A 21,200-nucleotide genomic window follows, 5' to 3' on the forward strand; every position below is an offset into this window, starting at 1 on the left:
CTTGTAGAGTAGCTGGTAGACCGTAGTAGTCCAGTTATACAATAGTGATTTTTTTTAGTTTACTCAACTATTTTATGCCCTTTTTTCTATGGTTTTATTGGACAGGTGAGCTGAAGTATGACAGAACAGGATATAAGAGAGGGGGGTGATAAACACAAATTTAGTTTGTCAACCTTGTAAAACCATAGTAATTTCATTATTGTGATGTATATATAAAAAAGGTTACAAACTTCGATATATGGTACAATAAGTTTATCACCCATCAGAAAGAACTTGGTTCCAAAGGTGTGTAAAACGAGGAAAGCAAACAAATCCGAGTTATATTTTCTTTTCAAGTCTTTGTAGATGGTCATGTGCTCCAAATATTATATCACATTAAATCCCACATCACTGACTTTAAATCTAACAATAAAATAAAATCCAAAGACAAATGTAGAACAAGCATTTTTTTTTTCTTTTTTAATTTGAAATAAAATGATACAAGGAATTTCACAAAAGGTGAGGAGATGTCAGAACATATTCCCACCCGGCAATTTGACAAAACAGTATGCTTCTACGTTTGATTAAAAAAAGGCTAAGACACTTACCATACCATCATTGAAACTTATAAAACTGAACCCTGTTATTTTACAAACACCTCCATACAAGACAGCGCTAATGAAAAAATAGGCAGAGTAAAAGTCAAATGAAATGGAGTAGCATGTGCATAAAGACATCGAGTAGAGTGCCACGTATTCTACAGCTACTTATCAAAAAACAGGAGGCAGGGGTAGTGTTGTGGGGCTCGGGGAATGTAAATCGAGGGCAGGGGGAGACGGTGGGATTAGGGCTCATGACAAACAGTCCAAAATATGAACTAAGAGCGGGAACGGGAGCGAGAACGAGACTGGGAGCGAGATTTGGAGCGGGACTCTGACCGGGAGGCGGAGCGGGAGTGGGAGCGGGCTTTGGTGGGTGAGGGGGAACGGGATTTGGATTTGGACTTTGATTTAGACCTGGCTCTGGATTTGGATTCGTCAGGTGAGCGTGAACGAGAGCGAGAGCCCCTCTCAGGCTCGCCGCCCTCGTCATCGCTCTTAGCCTGCTCGCGGCCCTTTGAGCCAGATTTCCTGGAGCGATCCTTCATTCCTGATCTAGAGCGAGACCTGGAGTTGGAGCGAGATCTGGACCTGGACTCGTCCTTCTTGCTCTTCTTCCCATCTTTCTTGATCTTTTTGCTCTTGGGGCTGCGACTCCTGCTGCGGTCCTTGTTCTTCTGAGCGCCGTTGCTGCGCTCTTCTTCCTCCTTCTTGCCCTTGCTCTTATTCTTCTTGCTACGAGAACGGCTGCGGGAGCGGGATGCCGCTCTGTGGACAAAATCAGATAGAGAAACTTAGTGTTGTTGATTCCTTGCTGTGCTTTTTTTTTTAAATAAACAAATGTCCACACATGACTTGATATTTTGCACCACCCCAATTTAAAAACATCTTAACTCCTTGGGGTGTGAACCTAATTCACATAGATTTATTGGTATTGTGAGTTACTCTGATTCCCACCCCTCGTCCCTATTATGACAACCCATTACACTAAAAGCTCTTTTACACAGAGCAACACAAAAATGGCAAATTATGCAAAAACTTTGCTGGCAAAGCCGGCACATTATTTAAATCTTTCAGAACACCAATTTAAAAGTTCTGCCAGTTATTTCTAATGAATGGTTTTACACCATTAAAAAAAAAAGGAGAAGATGACCACCAGGCGGTTTTAATATTAAAAAATGTGCGAGTCCTGCTTTAAAAAGAGACATTCTGACATCAGCCTTTATGGCAAGTAAACAAACTATGACAGAGAGAGACCAGCCCACATCCACCTTGAAAAGGTTACATTTCTTTGCCCGCTCAGATTAAAATAGCCCACAGCTATCGAATACATAGAGACTGTGGCAAAACATCAGCTGTAAATATTAGGCTACGGCTTGCGGTTTATCGCTATGGGCTAACTTGCGTACCAGTGCATGCACCTGTGTGGTGGCCTTGTAAATATCTATTCATAGAATCGTCATGTGCTCTCATCTTACTGCAAACTGGTTATGAAATGTCAACATCTCAGTGTAGTTTTGAAATAGGCTTCTGCAGAGAGGCTTAAACGTGGTCTGCCATTGTTGTTACTAGCATGCAGAGGCTTTTTTGGGAACTAGAATGCACATTTTTAGTCTCATGGTGCACCTCTATAGCATCTTGTTCAGTTGCAGAGAACAAGATGATCCATAAAAACAGCTTCTGCAAGTAAGTTTACTCTAAACGTTTACCGTCAGCTCATTTCACTACAGAGACAACATGTAGTTGGTTTAATATCCCTGCTTTTAAAGTTTCAATTACTCACCTGGAGTGGGAGCGGCTGCGGCTGCTGCTGTCGCTACGGCTGCGGCTCTTGCGAGACCTGCGGCTCCTGGAGCGAGACCTGAGCAAACAAACCAACAGTTAGCAACAGTCACACTTCTTGCAGACCAACTGCAGCAATGATTGTTATGAGTCTTTATCGATCGCGGCGCCAGCTTTACTCCTATATTTATTCATTTTTCAAGCAGCACTTTTTAGAAACTGTTTAAGTGTGCATTGAAACGCCATTCTGTGATGTGCAGATAAACCTCTGCATTCTCTCTTCCTATATTGAGAAACATCAACATGCATAATGTATAATTAAAGTGGTGTGTCTCACCTGGAACGGCTGCGACTGCGAGAATAAGAGCGTCTGCGTTTGGCTCCAGGACGGTCCTCGATGAGCCGGATCTTTCTACCGTTCACCTCTGTTCCGTCGAGCTTCTCCAGAGCTCTCTTCATGTCAGAGTAGAGCCTGAACTCTATCACCCCCTCATTCCTCCGGCCCTTGTGGGTGTCAGCGTAGGTCACTTCCCCTGCCTGCCTCATGTAGTCCTTTAGAGAAATGGAAACGCATGTTGAAGATTGATGTACATTATAGAAGAAAATGGCAACAAAAGTGCTTGCACGGAGTTGCAGTATCGGCCGTCACTTCCCTTTTTGCATGCTGGTTGAAAAAAATTTAGTTTATTCCTGTGAACTGGGAATGAACATCTTGCAAAACTGGTTTGACAGTTCCAGTGCATTGTACATGTACATGCAAAGTTCTCAAGAGCCAGACAGATGATAAATGACATGACACTTTTGTTGGCTTTGACATTACTTCCTTAACACTTAAAAAGTTTGACATGTTATCAAGCAACAAAAACAAATACATACCTTCAAATCCTGCCAGCTGCAACGGCTGGAAAGATTCTCAACAATGAGCCGATAATCTGTCCTTATCGGAGGACCATATCTGTCTCTTCCCCAGCGACCATATCCACCTTTTAAGGTAACAAGGAAAGGACAGGAAAAATGAGGAACAAGAAAAAGAAACAGAGATGGTGTATTTTTACTAAACTCCAAGCTACACACTAAAAAAATTAGTCAATATTCACTTGGGAAAGGGAAACAAAGAAGGTGAAAACAAAGGTGGCAAAAAAAAAGAAAAAGATTTACATAAATCAAAAAATAAAACCCTAATTATTCATTTCTACAAGCTCAGATCTGTATTTAAAATCCTAAACAACACAACTGTATCTTATTAAATTTTGGTAAAAATGCCAATAGGCCTATTTTATAAAGAAAAAAGAAGAAAAAAAATCAAATTCAAAAACATAACTGATCGAGGAAGTACTTACGGTGAACTAAAGCAAGTTTCTAAGCTATCCTATCTAAAAACATTTCACTGTTACAAAACATGTTCTTTTTTCAGGCACCTATAAGAGCTGAACCCACATCTGTTCCTAACCCCATGGCATCCTCACCACCCGGCCTGGGCCTAATGGGAAAAGCGGTCTTCATTCACAATGGCTCCCTTTTTTGGTCTGCCCAGGGGCCCAGAATGGTCAAACCACACTCTTGGAAAGGGGGGACACCATGGCCAGCAATAGGGGCAGGCAGTCAGCAAAGGACTCTTTCAATTAAAACATTGAGGTTCTTTGTTAAATCTTTACCTTTAAATCGACAATCATTTTATATGAAATAAAAACGAAATAAGACATCAATAGATTACAAGATATTTAACAATCAAATAGTTAGTTTACAGTATTCAAATTAAGACATTTATATCCTTTCCATCAGTAAGCCATTTCCCCATCACATGTAACTGCAATTTCAACCCATCTTATGGAAATCCAAGACACTTTACAAAGTCATTGGTGGCTCTGGTGCACACAAATTTAATCACGTTATGTGCTGAGAAGGAAAATATCCTCCTGCGTCTATTGTTCAGTGTGTGAATAAATTGTAAGTGCTGTGGTTCAACTGTCTGCTAGCTTATTTGCAAGACAATAAACAACAAAACTGGAGTACTCAATCCAGAAAAAAGACATGCCCATATGTTAAAACAGGCCATTGAATAGCAGGAGTGCTCATCGAAACCAACTCAACAAGACCTGATGAAATTAAGATGGGTGGTTGTGGATGGGTGTGTGCAAATCAAGGACAATCAAAACTAAAAAGAAAACAATTAGTTTCACTGAAAACTGTTAAAGTTAGAAGGACAATAGACTCTGTTGGGACATAGAATGGCGATCAGTAGAGCTGGGCAACACTGACCAAAGTAAAACATTACTTATTTTCTACCTCGTGAATTTTAGCAATAACAAGATCCTATTTGTAGTCTGGTTCTGAGACATCTCTGTCACTACCCAAGTCCCTTTTCTCAAAGAAACACCAATATCTAAAAGCTAGGTGAAATATACAGATATGCCAATATTTCTCAGACAATTCAAACTTGATCAGAAAACAAACATTCAACCTGTTACACAAGCCATTTTTATAAATAAATAATAAATAAAAACATCAGAGAGATCATAACAAAAACCAGGCTCGATGCATCATCTACAGCAGAAAATGTTCAGTGTCAGGAGTGTCACCCCTACAATTTCTATTACGAACACTAGGATATAAATTGAATGCACATCAGCCACCAAGGACAAGCTTCAAAATTTTGCCCCCTTGAAATTAAGTCAATGGTTCCCTGTAATGAATGAAATCCCTCAATGACATCATTCATGTGACACTAACAATACTCCGTGAAGACTTACTTCTTCCTCCTCCACCACCACCTCCTCCACCACCTCCTCCTCCTCCTCCTCCTCCATAACCTCCATCACGACGGGGTCCCTTGGTGTGCTCCACAATGACCCTTTCCCCACACAACTCCTTGCCGTTCAAGTCATACACAGCATCGTCTGCATCGCGGGGGTCGTCAAATTCAACGAACCCATACCTTACAAGAGAAGAGAACAGGTTTTAATACAGGGATACGAGAAAGGGGCCTGATTATGTTATATCTATCACAGTGGAGGTCACTGGCCAAACACATCCCATACATCAATGATTTAAAAATGGTTCGCCAAGGAAAACTACTGTGCAGTGATACAAGTCCCGGTGTGACATAAGGTTTTGTTACAACCATGCATTATTACTGCAATATAAATCCAAACAACAAATGTTAAGAGTCTGATCGCTTTACTGTGGAGAAATTCACCTCATTTTAAACTTTGTTGCTACACTTATGTAATTACACTACTCAAACTTAGTTAGGGATACTGGGACATGGGTGCATCTATTGTTTATTTGTTGCATATCCATGTGCATGGATGGACCAAAAACATTCACCATACACAAAATAAAAATCCCGATCTGTGACTAGATAACATGCTACATGAAGGCTATTTTGCACAGCTATGAATACGGGTGTGCCTTCAGTTTACCAAAGTCATGTTACATTTCCTTAAAGGGGCTATCTTAAGCAGTGGACCCCCATTTCAGTGGTACAAACAAAGTCAATGGTGGGTTTTAACCAGTCAGACTGATCGTGCAAGTTTCAGACTGGCGGCCAGACAAAACCAGACATCGATCGTCTTTGCATATATCTACATATATCTTAAATTCAGACAAAAATTAATCGGTGAAAATAATCTTCAAATGAATACTAACTGTTAATAAATAAAATAAGCTTCAGCATTATGTAAGTAGAGTTAACTCTTCGTACGAATGCAGAAGCCAAACGCTAGTTGGTTTAAACAGGAAGTAAAGCATGTAACAGAAACTCAGTTATGCAACAACGCGGGCACGTTTATTGTTCAAAGTGGATCCAGTCGAGCTGCACACGGAAGGAGCCTGGACTTGAGCTTGTTAAGCTAGCTTAGCGTTAGCACAAACAGCCGCCTGTGACATTGCCACGTCCAACATTATCGCTAGCTAGTTCCCCGTTGTCGGGACAAATCTCACCAAAAACTCACACACAACCTTTGCTTTCGTATTTGATCACGAAAACTAACACACTTAGCGAAACTAAGACATCGCTTTAGCTCACATTCTCGACGGATTTCTTTCGGGGAAATATTAAAACGTGCAAGCTAGCTTAAGTTAGCATTAGCAGGCCGCGGTCGCCGCAGCCAACAAGGCCCGTGTGGCCTTGTGCAGACATCAGCCTCGACGGTAACACACACACCGACAAACAGCGTCTACGTTACCCGTTTTTCAGGTCGACCTCGAGTATCTTCCCGTAGCCCTTGAAGAACCTCTCCACGTCCTTTTCTCTGGCTCTGTAGCTCAGCCGTCCGATGTACACCCTCGACATGCTGTTAGCTCGAGCGTGCTAGCGAAATGCGGGATCCGTCGAGCGGCACTCAGGAGAGAGGAGGCGCGAGGCTGCGAGGGATACATACACGCGCTCCTTTGATACAATAGGTCGCGGCTGGAGGGGGGGGGCGTGGCTTCTGATGACGTAGGTTCTTCTGGCCTGAGTTTAGTCTCTCAGGCAGCCCCATTGTATCCAGGCAAACTATCTGGCGTGGTACAAAGTGGCCAAAAGTCATATTTGATTCCAAGTTAACATATTAAGTTAAAAATTGTTTGATAAATGTGAAAGTCAGCCATATAGTACACACTTTTACTGAAGTAGTACTTGGGTAAAAGTCTTGGAATAGCTGATAATGAATGTGCTTAATCCTCACGCAACTGTTTATGTTTTGGATCATTTTTGCTGTAAAGGGGCAATATGCAGTTTTGGAGAAGAAATTCAAACTCAGAATTTTAATATTTACACTATAAATGAGCTAATAATGCAAACTTAGAAATATTTATCTCTTCCACGACTGAAAAAACAAGCTGTTCTCGAGGAAAATAAGGTCCCCAGAACACTTTTTGAAGCTAGGTGGCAGGGTCCGCCAAATATAAACAAAGTAATGAAATTGTGTCGTGTAAATTAAATCACTAGAAGTAAAAAGCTAATGTTAGGCTATAAACAGACTACTCTGCAGTCGCATGATGTAAACATCACCACCAAGCGTCTCACTACATAATTACTGTACACGTTTTCTTAATTGATAAATCTGCTAGTTGTAAAGTTAGAGTTAGAATAGTTTATAACTGAAGTCGGCCTATAAAGACAGATTAGTAAGGAGATGAGTCACACTGTTTGCTGTTATCACGTTTAATGTCCCTGACAACTTCTGTAGTGTCATTTAACCACTATTTAAGACACGTAAACGCTTTATGATTCAAATTTGGGACATTTAATGATGTATTTCATGTCGTAGAACAAAACGTGTAAACATCTTAAGCCTGTGGTAACCACAAACATTATTTTAGACATCTAACCCAAAAAACAATTCAAAAAAGCCATTAACTTTGAGACGAGGGAACCGGATATGCAAAAATCTTAACTGATTTCCAGGTTTTAGGACTACAAACTACACCACTCAATTCCTACATATTGCACCTTTAAGTAATGTGCTGCTGATTGACTAATATATTAATTGACAAAGTTAACTGTTGATGTCCACAGTCATATAAAACACTGCACAACAACAAAAATTACTCTTAAGAGGCTGGATCTGTGATTGGCATTTATGCACGATCAATGACTTGCATTAGCATTTTTTCTTAGAAAACTATGTAAACGAGTGATTGAAAGCAACTACCTCCTAAAACCTGGCACCTACAATACCCACAATGCAATTTAGCCACCGAGTGACATCACTGGAGGATATTAATCAGATTATTTACATCTTACTCTGGCGTCACAAAAGACTTTATACTACTTTTTTCCACATTTGCTACATAGTACAGTATTGAAGAATTGTTAAAACAACTTAAAAACACCATATAAACTGTGTGGAAAGACATTAACACTTGTCGTCAATACATTCTGTTGGCGTAAGCGTCGATTAATCGAACAATCGACCGTGTCTATTCGGTCACTCGGTGGGGGTTTTTAAATATTAAAACCTGCGCGTCCCGGATTTTGCGACCTGTCCGCCGCACGTATGAGCCGCGGTGGGCGGGGTCTAACAAAGACTCAGAGAAGCATCATTACAAACACACCAGCTGCTCCGTGGCGGTTATTTTTATCTTTCCGGGGCCGACACTCGCTCACACGAATAATATGCCTTAAAAGTTTTGAAAGTCCCGGGAGTGAGTTCAACCTGCTGCTTAAAATGTGAAAAGCGAGGGCGAAGTTTGTTTTTTTTTAAAGTCTCCAATGGGTTGAAGAATGTGAGGTCGCTTTGGGAGGGAAATAACGGTACACGACGTTAGCCGAATGTTAGCTAACCAGCAACAGGTCCACTTCAGTTAGCGTGAAGCGACACCGGGCTCACTCGTCATGGAGCAGGCGACCTTTTCTAAGTATTCCTGGATCGATTTCGTCTTCTCGGTCGTCGGAGTGTGCACCTTCCTGGTGGACTGGGGCTCGGACGTGTGGGTGGCCACCGAGTTTTACTGCCGGGGGGACTTCCTCTGGTTCGGGGTGCTGGTCGGCCTCATGGTCCTGTCGTCGGTCGTGGTCCAGATGTTCAGCTGGTTCTGGCTCAAGTACGACCGAGAGCTGCCGGGGTTCAGCGGGCAGAGCGGAGGAGGGACGGTGCTGTTCGGGGACCGGGTGGAGCTCTCCTGCCTGCTGCATGTGCTGCAGCTGGGGTTCCTCTGCAGGTAGAAAACTGATTGATTACTTAATGGGAATAATGCAGAAAAGTGCAGCTGATCACTTGGTTGGTTGGTCAGAACATAAATACTTAACTGGGACTGTAACTACACTTAAAGGTGCACTATGTTGTAGACTTTTTATGCCTTAAACAAACTAAATAAACAAACTCCCTTTGCTTTCATGACTGAATAAACTGAATAAACAAACTGATCTTAAAAGACAACACAGTTTCGTACTGTTTTACTTTGTTTGTATTTGGCGGACCCTGCCACCTTTCTAGCTTCAAACAGTGTTCTGGGGAACTTATTTTCCTCTGAAAACAACTTGTTTTATTCATTTGTGGAAAATAGTTTGTATTATTACCTCATTATTAATTAAAATAGTGAAATTCTGAGTTTGAATTTCTAAGTAGAAATACAGGAAATGTGTACAAATATTATCAAAGTAATTATTGGACTGCAAATACTTAATATTTAGTCTTTTGACTTTTCAACAGGATAGGCTTTGCAGTGAAAGGTGCACCGTGTAGTAAGAAAGATCTTCATGGACTGACTCATTTTTTTGTGTTAACGATCTAAATAAACAAACTCTCTTTGCTTTCATGACTGAATAAACAGAATAAACAAACTGACCTTAAAGGAGAACACAATTTAATACTGTTTCACTTTGTTTATATGTGGCGGACCCTGCCACCTTTCTAGCTTCAAACGTTGTTCTGGTGTTTCCTCTGAGAACAGCTTGTTTATTCAGTTATGGAAAATATAAATATTTCTGAGTTTGTGTTATTACTTTATTAATATTGTAAATATTAAAACTCTGAGTTTGAATTTCTACATAGTGCCCCATTAATACGTGGGAAGTGATTCAGCAGAAGATAACATGAAATGTGTGATGCAAACACACTTAAGTCTTGACAAACTGGAAAAATACTCTTGAGACACATCCTCAGGCATAACAACCTCAGCTTCAGAAGTATTTCTCGCTCTATCTATTTTTTAAAAACTGGAACGTCCTACAGAGTAGTGCTGGTAATAACATTTGGCAGGTGCTGTGAACATGAATATAAATGTCAGGTGTGGCAACTAGTAAATCCAGTGTCTCAGCAGAGAACTGAATGCTTAAAATGCACAAATAATGAGGGATGAAAAGCTCAAAGTATGAGTGAGTCAGTGCTGTTGAAGACACTTAATGCATCCTGACAGATTGCTTCTCAAAAGAATATGTTGTGAACTGTGTGTCATAACTTCTCTGACATGTTCATCCATGCAGGCACATCTCTGCCATACGTCAAGGCTTCAGGGTTTGGTGGCGAAAACAGGAAGGGTCAGAGTACGCTGTTTACCTGACACACGACCTCAGCATGCTCCGGCTTATCGAGACTTTCTGTGAGAGTGCTCCCCAGCTCACCCTCATGATCTATGTCATGCTGCGCACAAACAAGGCCAGGACTGTTCAGTGTGAGTTCTCTTTAGTTTGATTTACTTCCTACCTACAATAAAATCGCACATCTGCAATCAAGTGAGGCATTTCAGAATCGATGTTAGCACAGTTGAGGTTGTAAAGGCCACCACCTGGGTTCTGGGAAGTCAACACACACCACAAATACATGTTGTGTTCACTTCCTGTTGGTTGCTACACTGATGGTTTAACTTCTGTGTTTGCAGTTGTGAGCATCGCTGCATCAACCACGTCCATAGCCTGGATGGTGGTGGATTACCACCGCTCCCTGCGTGCCTTCCTCCCAGATAAGGCCAAGCAGGGTTGGTGTTCTTCTTTAATCTACTTCCTGTGGAACCTGCTGCTAATTGCCCCACGTGTTGCAGTCCTGGCCCTCTTCGCCTCTGTTCTGCCCGGGTACATCGGCGCCCACTTCCTGATGCTGTGGTTCGTCTTTGTGCTGTGGGCCTGGCGACAGAGGACAAACTTCATGGACAGCATCAGTGGGGAGTGGCTCTACCGGGCCACCATAGGGCTCATTTGGTACTTCAGCTGGTTTAATGTAGCAGAGGGTCGCACCAGAGGCAGGAGCATCATCTACCACTCCTTCATCGCCACTGATGGGGGAATCCTGCTGGCAACTTGGTGGTGTTACAGAGACCCTGTCCAGTCTGAGTCGTACGCCCTCGCTCTCATCATCACACTACCCCTCACCTACCTCCTGGGGATTTTCTTCAAAACCGTCTACTACTGCTGCTTCCACCCCAAGCTGTGGAGGCCCCCTGCGAGGGACCCAGGACTTCCCACTGATCTGCCTGATGCAGAAGTGTCCTTTAGAGACTTTTCCATCCAGGACGGCACGTCGTCGTCCCACCTTCTCAACAAACGGATGGCATGCCATGCCACTCATTTTTACTCCCAGCAAGGACTTGTTAGCAACATTGATAGCACAAACAGAGTGGAGCTGTCACGATTGTGATGTCTGATTTTGTGTGTGCTTGGCCAAATGTGTACTACTGATAAATGTTACCTTCTATGGTACTGATTGAATGCAGCAATCTCTCTTTAAACTGTCTCCTATTTATGCTGCAAATTCACCACATTCTCCTTATACTGTAAACCAAAATACAAGCTGAAAAGGGTACTTAAAGGGTAACCACCAAAAGTGTGTTTACAGGTCTCGGGGAGTACTGCTGCATATGTGAAAAAAGTAGTGAAAAGCAGTCCACTGGTCTAACATTGCACTCCAATGACACTGCTGGACTACATAACAAATGATACAAATCGGTACAGCAGAAACAGATATCGGCTTTTTTTTATTCCACGCTTTTGTCTTCCTTTTCTTAACCTGGCGCCTACAGTACCCACAATGCAACTTAGCCACCGAGTGACATCACTGAAAGGAAATTTATCAGAAAGCTTACTCTGAAGTCAGAAAAGACTTTATACTACTTTTTTCACATTTGCTTTTTAGTACATTATTGGGAAATCTATTAAAAAATTGTGAAATTAACTCATTACAAACAGCATATACACTGTGTGGAAAAACTTGACTACAAATTCCTCTCATCTCACCGTACATGGTACATACATTGTAATATTTCTTAAAGCTACTTGAAACTGCGGCCATTTATTAAGCTTATTTCTAAACTATCAAAGTGAAGTTTTTTTGATATATTTTCTACAACGCAAGTTTATGTTTTGTTATCTTTACATATGTGTGAGACATCTTTTTTCCCAGACATACGATGTGATGAAAAGGGTTTTGTTTTTACTGTTGTGAGAAAAAGGAAGTAAAAAAATAACCTTGGTTCTTGACAACAAGGTAAGTAATAAATAACATAAACCAAATACTTCTGTAATGTCAAAATCACAATATTTTTTACATTATCCAGTAGAATTTTAAACGGTTTAGTAACGCCAAGGTTACTACAAGTTACTACTAAACCTCTTGTAGAAGAAGGAGAGGCTTGTTATGCGACATATCACGTAGGTTTCCTCATAGCCTTGCACAAACGTGATGTGTGAATTCAAAGAAGATCAGATTCTTAAGGGTTTTGCATCACAACAAGGGCTATTTTGTATGTTGTGTGTTTTGGTTACTTATTGAAGGACTTTGAATGTAGCTTTGACCATAATCTCTTGTTTTGTAATTGTTATGCTCTGTTACTGTGGGAAACACCTGTTGTAGAGCACCTGATGGGTGCTGGTTTTTTATCAAAATGATATTAATGGTGTAAAACAAGTCAGGAAGTGCTAATTTTTTACATGTCAGCTAAGAATTGTTATTATAGTGAGGGCTGCAACTAATGACCATTTTCATTTATAATTTCCTCGATTAATCTATTAGTTGTTTGGTTTATAAAATGTCAAAAATGGGGAAAACGTCCTCAAATGTCTTGTTTTGTCCACAACCCCAAGAAAAAACAGAATATATTCACTTATTTTTTCTTAAAAAAATTACTCAAAGCTATTAATCTACTATCAAAATAGTTGATTAGTTTAATAGTTGTCAACTAATCGATTAATCGTTGCAACTCTACATATTCAACAACAGATGTCATCATTGTAGCTTTAGTTGTCAAATAGGTTCAAACAGTAGTGTTACTTCTGTTCTTTCACTCTTTCAGTGTTTGCTTGTTGAAATGTCACGTGTCAATCATCAATCTAAACTCTCAATGAAACGGTGCTACACTTAGACAATCAGCATGATTTTAGAGCGAGCATGTTTGTTGTTTTAAGTTATTTTCACCTGTTAAACCTCTTCCAGCTCATTGTTCATTCCTGCAAATGTGCATACAAAGTGTTGTGGATCCACTTCTCTGCTGAAACCAAAAGTCAAGGTCACTGCTGGTTGTTAATCTTTTACCTCATATGCCATGTGCAATTATTAAAGTGGAACAATATTGTGCAATCTCTCTTAACATGTCTTTTTTTTCTGTGACTCTGATTTGGATGGTTTGCAGCTCAGTTCCTTCCTTTATTCCGCGGTAATGTCATAATGTGACAGTGCTGACTGATAAAGTGACAGCTTTCAGTATGAGTTATATATTACGTAAACTGGTGATGACCACACTACTACAGTATCTCTTTAAGGTGTCAAATATCCCTAAAGGAGGGTCATTTTGTAGGAGGGGTTAAACAGGATTCAAATACTGAACTTTGGCTCGTTCCTTACTTTCGGTTGCTTTTGACGTGTAAACAGCTGTGTCCTGAGGTATGTAGCTGTATTCGCTGCAGGCACTCAAAGGGGACGTGGAAGAAGTTTATAGTGACAGGCACAATGGCTGTGTTTAAGTTATCCCGAGTGGACTTTGTCTTCACTTCCCTAGGTCTGGTGTTCTTACTTCTCGACATTGTGTCAGATGTATATGCTGTCGTGACTTTCTACAATGAAAAGGCCTACGTGTGCCTCGGTTTCCTGCTGCTTTTTCTCGTGGGCTCGTCTGTTCTTGTCCAGGCCTTCAGCTGGCTCTGGTACAGCTACGAGGACTTTAAGCGGGAGACGACTGTTGAGAAATGCCTGAGCCCGAGGCAACTAAGTCTGCTCCATGTGCTGCAACTGGGAATCTACTTCAGGTTGTGTAGCTTTGTATACTGTAATAATGTTTGTGTTTTTAAATACCTTCAGCCAGCTTTTCTTTCTGCTCTGCTCTGTAGTTTTAGTGGAAAACTGGGTGTGAATGCAGGGAACTAAAGGGTTTAAAATGAAGTTGTTTTAGTTGTTTCTCTTTCGAATGTTTGGCTCTTTATCCGAGAACTCCACCCTCATTCACTCACTCTATTCATGAAAATCCATTTATGGGAAACGCCAACAAATAATCTGAAAGGAAAACTGTGGTGCCATCGTACTGCACTTCCTACTTCCAAACTAGGGTGGGGTGCTTAATGTTTAGTTTTGGTATACAGTAAAAAGGAAAATCCTTTAAGGAAATGCACTCTAATATCATGTAATAGAAGAAAGCAACATTATGTAATCTTCCACTATGGTTTACATCGCTTTTTTCATTTCCTCTTTACACAGTGCATGACACAGGATGTTTTAGTGTAACGTAGCCTTTTTTTGTGTGTAGCGGTGTCTTTTTGTTTATGTAGTTGGGTTTTTGTTCCCACAGTGATTCAGGAATAGTAGAAACATGGGCTGAATCACAGTTTCCTTCCTTACAGAAGATAATCTGATTATCTTTGCAAAACTGGTTTTATATATCACACATATCTTATGTGTGACCACACTGCCAAATAAGTCAAAATAATGTCTTTTCTGGTGTGTATGTCTCTGTTATAACTGGTTTTTATGTTGCTATATGATGATAACTATATTTTTACTGTGTGTTCTAGGCATGCAGGTGTCTTCGAGTTGTCCGCACGCAGCTACTTCACAAAGCTCGAGGAAGCCGAGAATGCCGGGGACTTTGCGGTGTACCTGAGCCATGACCTCAGCATGCTACGGCTCATAGAGACGTTTTCAGAGAGCTCCCCTCAGCTCGTCCTCATGCTCACCATCATTCTGCAGCGTGGCCAGCTCGACCCTGAGACAGGTGCAGTATGTTACTCGTGTCTTGGGATTGAGTCATGTAGATTTCAGGCAGAATTGTCAGAGATGTCCTGATCAAAAGCCTTTCTTTAAAGGGTCAGTTCCACCAAATACAGTGGTGGAACATTACTAAGTACATGTTGCACTTAGTTACTGCAATTTCTGTCTTCTGTCATGTCTCCATTATAGACAAAATGAATGAATAAACTCAGGATTATAAAATTTTGTCGTTATTATCACATGAATTGAATGGAAATTCAAGTACTTTTACTTTTGATACTTTTGCTGGTTTTGCTGATAAATCACTGACTCAATCTCTGAGATTTCTGCCTCCAACACAATACAATAGAGGCAAATTCAGTGTGTGTAGCTCCAAGCAGTAAAAATGACCTTTAAGAAAACATTTTTTGGCTATTCTGGATAATTTTCATACAACCTGTGGAAAAAGACATCTCAGCAGACCAATAATAACACAGACAAAAAGAAGGAAGTGACCTGACTGGAGTATTATATCAGTCTGGACTGACCCTTTTTCATCTGAATCATGCAATATCCTCTTTACTGTGGGTTACTCTGTTATTTTTGACTTCTGCTAGCTTTAGTTCATCAAAAATAAACTGAAGTGAAAGTATATTTTCTGAGTTTTAAAAGCCGGCTCCATTTATTCACTATTTTTTAGTTGTAGCTTCTCCAATGACATCTTTGTCTTCTCCTCCTCAGTGTTGAAGGCCATCGGGTCAGCCTTAGCCATCGCCTGCAGTGTCACCATGTACCACCGCTCCCTGCGCTCCTTCCTGCCTGACAAGAAGAAGCAGCATGTGATGTCATCGGTAGTCTACTTTCTCTGGAACCTGCTTCTCATCGCGCCTCGCCTCACCGCCCTCGCTCTGTTTGCCTCCGTGCTACCCTGCTTCATTCTCACCCACTTCATTTGCTCTTGGATGGTTTTATTCTTCTTCGCCTGGCGATCCCAGACCAGTTTAATGGACAGCACTTGCGGAGAGTGGCTTTACCGAGCCACTGTAGCCCTCATTTGGTATTTCGACTGGTTTAATGTGGTCGAGGGGAAGACGAGGTACCGAACTCTGCTCTATCATGGGTACATACTGGCTGATATCTCCCTCCTTTGCAGTTTGTATTGCTGGATGAAGATGAGCCCAGAACCACCTTATTTTGACACATCAGTCTCGTATGCTATAATCACTGCAGTCAGTGTTGTTGCAGTTTACGTGCTTGGTCTTTTTTCTAAAATGATATATTATAAGCGCTTTCATCCAAACCTCACCAAGGAGGAGAAGTTGAAAGGGGGCACCGCTATGGATGAGGTAGACTTACCTTTGCCCTCACAAGAAGAAAGAGATAATTCTGTGCAAACGAGGTCGATGTTATGTAGGGTCGATGTAAGCCCACCAGCACCCGACATCAAGCGCTGCAATAAGAGGATGAGGAAGTTGGCCGAGAACTTCTACTCCTGACCTGCATCACTTGACATCCAGCCGACATGGAGGTTAGAAAGAGACTGAGTCATGCAGACTGTCAGTGGACCAGCCTGATTAATCAGCATCATGGGGTTGTGTGGGAAAGAGGACTGTGGCCTGCTCTCTGGTCGACCACAGACACAACCTCATGGGGTGACGTAGGTTCAAGTTAAAATAGCTGCATTTTCACTACTGTGAACCAAAGCACATTAAGCTTTCAATCTTTATTTATTCTGTTTGTTTAAAGGATTTGTTTACAATATTAAATGTAAACAAAACTTAAGTGGCCTTATGTAGAATGAAATACTGTCTGGTCGCTGTAACTGTTCCTCCCTCTCATACTTACTTAGAAGGGATACAGTTATAATGCTATAGCGGTATAATGTATGGTAGACAACACTAGACATGTCAAATACCATTTTTTTCCTTCAAGATACCGATACCGGTATTCACAGCTGTATATTACCAATGTACGGATGCGCGTTTATTGATATTGATATTGGCTACTGGTTAAGTTGTATACAGGGAGCTGCTGGGAAGGTCCCATTTCTAATGAATATATGGTATTGGATCTGTAAATTGACTCCGCTGATACCATATATTTTTTTATTCCACACATTCTTCTTAGCTACTGAGTGACATCACTGGATTTACTAGATCACATGCAGCTTCCCCTGAAGCCACAAAAGGCTTTATACTACTTTATTCACATATGCACTGTGTGCAAAAATGCATTCCAAACTTTAAGGGACTGCATGAAAAATAATTGACACAGAAAAAAAACCTGCAACAGCCTCCGCACTTATATCTCAAAACACTACAGGGGCATTTAAATACACTCATTTAAAATGGTTTACAATTTAAATGTAAATCCCGCAGATTCTTGTGAAATCAAACCTAATTTTTTGTTACTATTTGTTTTTTTTTTAATTTATGGTGCTTTTTCAGAAATTTGTCAAGGCCCCAGGCCAGCTTTTACACCAACATCCCGAAAAACTATTTTAACCTTTCTGTGTAGCCAGCCAGTAATAGTTAAGTATACATATACTACAGTAACTGCATGAGAAGAATCACTCTGTTGTAGGCAGGAATCACTTTTAAGCAATATTTTTTACATACATAGCCGACAAAAAAAAGTTTTCTTGTTTTCTTAGTCTTTGGGAACCTTTATTTTTTTTAATCCAGAGGACCAGACGGCATTAGTTTAGGTGATTGAATGTATTTACCTCTGTAGCTTTTATTGGTAGTGGCGGAGTCCGCCATTCCAGCGCTGGATTCAGATTGCCTGCCTTTACACAAGGGACTCACAGGATGCATGAATGTAATCCAGCACTTTTATCAGTTATATCTCATTGACTCTACAGTGTCAGAGCTGCCTTCACATTTATTGCTGCTGCTGCTTCAAATTAAAAGCATTTGACTGGCAAATGTGCGGTAGCTTTTATTGTGAAGACGTCACAAGTTTGTAATTCGATCCATCCCTCATTCACTCTTCCTGAAACCCAAACAGCCAACGAATTCAAGCATTTGTTTACTGTTTTGCTGCTCTGGCGGATTCACAGGTCAGAGGTCAGCTTTGTTCAACTTTTCTCTACATTTTGCAATAAAATACTCACAATTTAGGAAGGTGGCCTGTGTGGACAGAAGGATTTTTAGTAGCCAATAAGGCTTTTAATGTATTAATTTAAACCTATCCTGTAACAGCTACCCTGATGTTTTTTCCGGCATAGCAGTGGGCCATGTCAAGAGACCAACTTTGTTTGAAATGTTTCGTTTGTCAATGTTTTTTTTTTCCACCAATAAATAATAAACATAAACTTGAGTCTGAAACTTGTTTTACATTTATTTACACTGTATTGAGTGTCTTAGGTACACAGGAAAACCTTACAAGACTGCGTCGAGGTCCCGAACAGCTACTGTAAGGAAAATAGTGATTACTGTAATTAAATTAGCATTGATTATTATGATAGTGTTCGGTTTACAGGATCACATTCAGGCTCTCTACATGACCCTATGTGGCCTCACAGGTCCTTGAAAATGAGATGAGATACATAACAAAAACAACACAGCGTTAAAAATAATAAACAGTATTTGGCATTGAAAAGAAAAAAAGAGGACACAAAGAAGAGTATAGCCCCTTAAACATTGCGTGGTCATTTTTTTTTTTTAACAGCAATGGTATACTTCAAAACAGACATGACATGCAGACAAAGTAAAAATAAACAGAAAACACATTCAGAAAGCAGGAAAAAAAAGCAAAGTTTGCATATGGATTCTCAATTTTCTTTAACATGTCTCATTGCTCTTGGACTCACTTAGGTAGTACGACACTGAACAATCAAAAGCACACCTTGTTTAACAGGCTTTTCTGCATTTAAAATACTATGTGTTTTAGTTTGTGATTGTCTCTAAGCGGTGCTAAGCGTTTCACAGCAACAAAATAAATGCAATCTCCTTTCCAAAAGGAAGCAAAAAAATCTAATACCAAGCAGACGTAAAAGTGATATTTTCACAAGAACATTTATGAAAAACAAGAAGGTATTGTCACTCTGAAAGCAAAGTCAACGGTTAGCCATCTGAAGCCCTTCACTAAAATTTTCTTTACAAACTGAGCGCTCTACATAAACATTTCCCCCAAAAATGGATATATAGTTTTCTAGAAGGAGACCTTTTGAATACAGTGCAGACAGGACAATCAAATCTAGAAACAAAAAAGTCTCACCAGAACTTAAAAAAAGTATTGAGTAAAAAAAAAAAAAAAAAGTAAGATAACACTTTGGATAATATAACAATGCAGTGATAAATGTAACAAACAAAAAATCTTACACGTTTCCCTTTGAGATTATGCATACAGATGATGGTTAAAGGCACAATATAAATATGCACAGTCACGCAAGACACAAACAAATACACACGGAAATACACATTCTTAACGGTCAAGCTGCATGTGTGGAAATACGAAATCTTCTTCAGGCTCAGTATTGTTCACTCGTAATCTCATACAGACCGGGGGAGAGTGGACCCCTCCTGCTTCTTTTAAATCCCTTAATTTACAGTTAATGAGCAAAGTAGAAATGTATTGCACAGTCATCATCCTTTGTTTCGTTTGCCCTCGTTACGTCTGCGACAGGTTTGGGGTTTGTCATGTGGCTGAACGATTAAGTAATTCTGTGGTTGTAGTCATCTGACACAACTATGAGGTGTTTAATCGATTAACCGTTTGACCTTTTTGAAGCAAAAGTACCAAAAGCTCACACATTTTGACGTGAATATTTGCCGTTTTTTCTAATTCCTCTATGATAGTTAAAGGAATATCTTTGGATTTTGGTCTATTGGATTTTTAAAGACGTCTCTTGGGGCTCTGAAAAAATGTGATGTGCATTTTAATGATATCCTGACATTAAAAGACAGAATTACGGCTGCAACTAACATCCGTTTTCACCACAGATTAATCTGCAGATTAGTTTCTCGATCTCAATAAAAAGTAAACAAAAGATGCTCACAATGTCTCAGACCCCAAAGTGACGTCTTCAAAATGTTTGTTTTGACCAACAGCCTCAGCAAAAATACTCAGTGAACATATATAATCATATAAACCAAATAAAGACAGCAAATCCTTCATTAAAGAAGCCGGAACAACAATTATCAAAAAAGATATTTTTTTTATATTGATTATTTCACTGCAAATTGTTCAACAAATAACCCAAAATATTGATCAATAATGCCAAAAATTGTTATTTGCAGCTCTAGTTTTAACTAATGAATACAACGAACGTCAGCTAAATCAAACAACTTGAAAAACCTAAGCAACTGAGGAAACATGTTGAATAATGTCTTTGGTAAACGACCATTTTCACAATCAGTCGCAACAAAAAAGCAATTCTGATTTTCTAACACAACCATGACAACATGTAAAAGTAATAAAATGTAATTCTGCCGGCTAACATGTCATTTTCTTTCTCCCACAATTCAACAGTCCCACAGACTAAAACTGTGCTGGTGACCATTGTGATGAGATGCTACAACTGTCAAGCAATTCACTAAAAAGAACAGCAAACCTTAAAACGTAACCTCTTGAGTGAACAATGATCCTCCTGACAATGTATTAGCTGAGTCAGAGGCTGAGAGGCGTGAGCATGGACGGATTAAGAGACAATGGGTCCCCTGTGCTCCTACAAAGGAGCCACATCCTGCAGGTGAAGCAGAGCTCTCGGGAGCTGCTGTTGGTTCAAAACCTGCAGTTTCCATTCAAAGCCAATCCAGATCCTGCATCCTGAGCCGTTATCTGTGGTCAGATTTCCAATCCGAGTATAAGGCAAAGCTTTAACCAAATTTCCAGAAAAAACACAAATAGAAAATGTTAGTTGATGAACATTTTCATCCACTACTGTGCACATCCAGTCAAACAACTGGTGGCCCTCAAACAGTCCTGATTTTAGCTTTCAGTCGAAGAATTCAAATCTTTTAACTTAATTGTTCAAATTCACCAAATCTGAAGCCCAGAGCGGTGTGTCCCAAATCCAGTATCCATACTAATCTAAACAGGTTTTTAGTATATGTTGTGTTCACACTAGAAAAATGATACAGTTAAGTGTACAGACTAAATGCAGTATATTTTGGAGTGGTCTGTTGATGACCAATATTCTCCCACAATGCACAAAAGAAATGAAAGAGCTGCTCGTGGTTGTTGAAACATTATTTAAAGAAGTTGCGGGTGGTGAAACAGCTCCAGAAAGATCTCGAAAAAA

General features: G+C 40.2%; 3 protein-coding genes across 4 annotated transcripts; 2 read left to right on the forward strand and 1 right to left on the reverse strand.

Moving 5' to 3' along the window:
• Positions 1 to 433: 433 nt before the first annotated feature.
• srsf4 (serine and arginine rich splicing factor 4) lies at positions 434 to 6,724 on the reverse strand. Of its 2 annotated transcripts, XM_073482879.1 has the most exons (6): positions 6,548 to 6,724; positions 5,111 to 5,295; positions 3,237 to 3,343; positions 2,698 to 2,912; positions 2,362 to 2,439; positions 434 to 1,346 (listed from the first exon to the last, which is right to left on the reverse strand). In XM_073482879.1, the coding sequence occupies exons 1-6, from the start codon at positions 6,652 to 6,654 to the stop codon at positions 857 to 859; spliced, it is 1,182 nt and encodes a 393-aa protein (XP_073338980.1). In that variant the 5' UTR covers positions 6,655 to 6,724; the 3' UTR covers positions 434 to 856. The 2 variants fall into 2 exon arrangements, with proteins under 2 accessions (XP_073338980.1, XP_073338981.1); XM_073482880.1 differs by lacking the exons at positions 5,111 to 5,295; positions 6,548 to 6,724 and adding an exon at positions 3,779 to 3,944.
• Positions 6,725 to 8,420: 1,696 nt separating this feature from the next.
• On the forward strand, positions 8,421 to 13,354 carry xkr8.3 (XK related 8, tandem duplicate 3). Its single transcript, XM_073482695.1, has 3 exons — positions 8,421 to 9,008; positions 10,273 to 10,460; positions 10,668 to 13,354. Exons 1-3 carry the CDS (start codon positions 8,683 to 8,685, stop codon positions 11,417 to 11,419), a joined length of 1,266 nt encoding a protein of 421 aa, XP_073338796.1. The 5' UTR covers positions 8,421 to 8,682; the 3' UTR covers positions 11,420 to 13,354.
• A 228-nt stretch (positions 13,355 to 13,582) lies between these two features.
• LOC141009959 (XK-related protein 8-like) lies at positions 13,583 to 18,282 on the forward strand. Its single transcript, XM_073482696.1, has 3 exons — positions 13,583 to 14,019; positions 14,779 to 14,978; positions 15,695 to 18,282. The coding sequence occupies exons 1-3, from the start codon at positions 13,724 to 13,726 to the stop codon at positions 16,447 to 16,449; spliced, it is 1,251 nt and encodes a 416-aa protein (XP_073338797.1). The 5' UTR covers positions 13,583 to 13,723; the 3' UTR covers positions 16,450 to 18,282.
• The last annotated feature ends 2,918 nt before the right edge of the window (positions 18,283 to 21,200 follow it).

Source organism: Pagrus major, chromosome 16, assembly GCF_040436345.1.
Source record: "Pagrus major chromosome 16, Pma_NU_1.0".
NCBI classification, from domain to species: domain Eukaryota; kingdom Metazoa; phylum Chordata; class Actinopteri; order Spariformes; family Sparidae; genus Pagrus; species Pagrus major.

Excerpts from the sequence above, each read along its gene's own strand:
- srsf4 (XM_073482879.1), bottom strand. The coding sequence starts at position 6,654 with ATGTCGAGGGTGTACATCGGACGGCTGAGCTACAGAGCCAGAGAAAAG. Across the intron at positions 3,344-5,110 it reads TGGTGGTGGAGGAGGAAGAA|GTGGATATGGTCGCTGGGGA; the intron begins GTAAGTCTTCAC and ends TTACCTTAAAAG. Across the intron at positions 1,347-2,361 it reads CGCAGCCGCTCCCACTCCAG|AGCGGCATCCCGCTCCCGCA; the intron begins GTGAGTAATTGA and ends TTTTGTCCACAG.
- xkr8.3 (XM_073482695.1), top strand. The coding sequence starts at position 8,683 with ATGGAGCAGGCGACCTTTTCTAAGTATTCCTGGATCGATTTCGTCTTC. Across the intron at positions 9,009-10,272 it reads CAGCTGGGGTTCCTCTGCAG|GCACATCTCTGCCATACGTC; the intron begins GTAGAAAACTGA and ends TCATCCATGCAG. Across the intron at positions 10,461-10,667 it reads CAAGGCCAGGACTGTTCAGT|TTGTGAGCATCGCTGCATCA; the intron begins GTGAGTTCTCTT and ends CTGTGTTTGCAG.
- LOC141009959 (XM_073482696.1), top strand. The coding sequence starts at position 13,724 with ATGGCTGTGTTTAAGTTATCCCGAGTGGACTTTGTCTTCACTTCCCTA. Across the intron at positions 14,020-14,778 it reads CAACTGGGAATCTACTTCAG|GCATGCAGGTGTCTTCGAGT; the intron begins GTTGTGTAGCTT and ends TGTGTGTTCTAG. Across the intron at positions 14,979-15,694 it reads CCAGCTCGACCCTGAGACAG|TGTTGAAGGCCATCGGGTCA; the intron begins GTGCAGTATGTT and ends TCTCCTCCTCAG.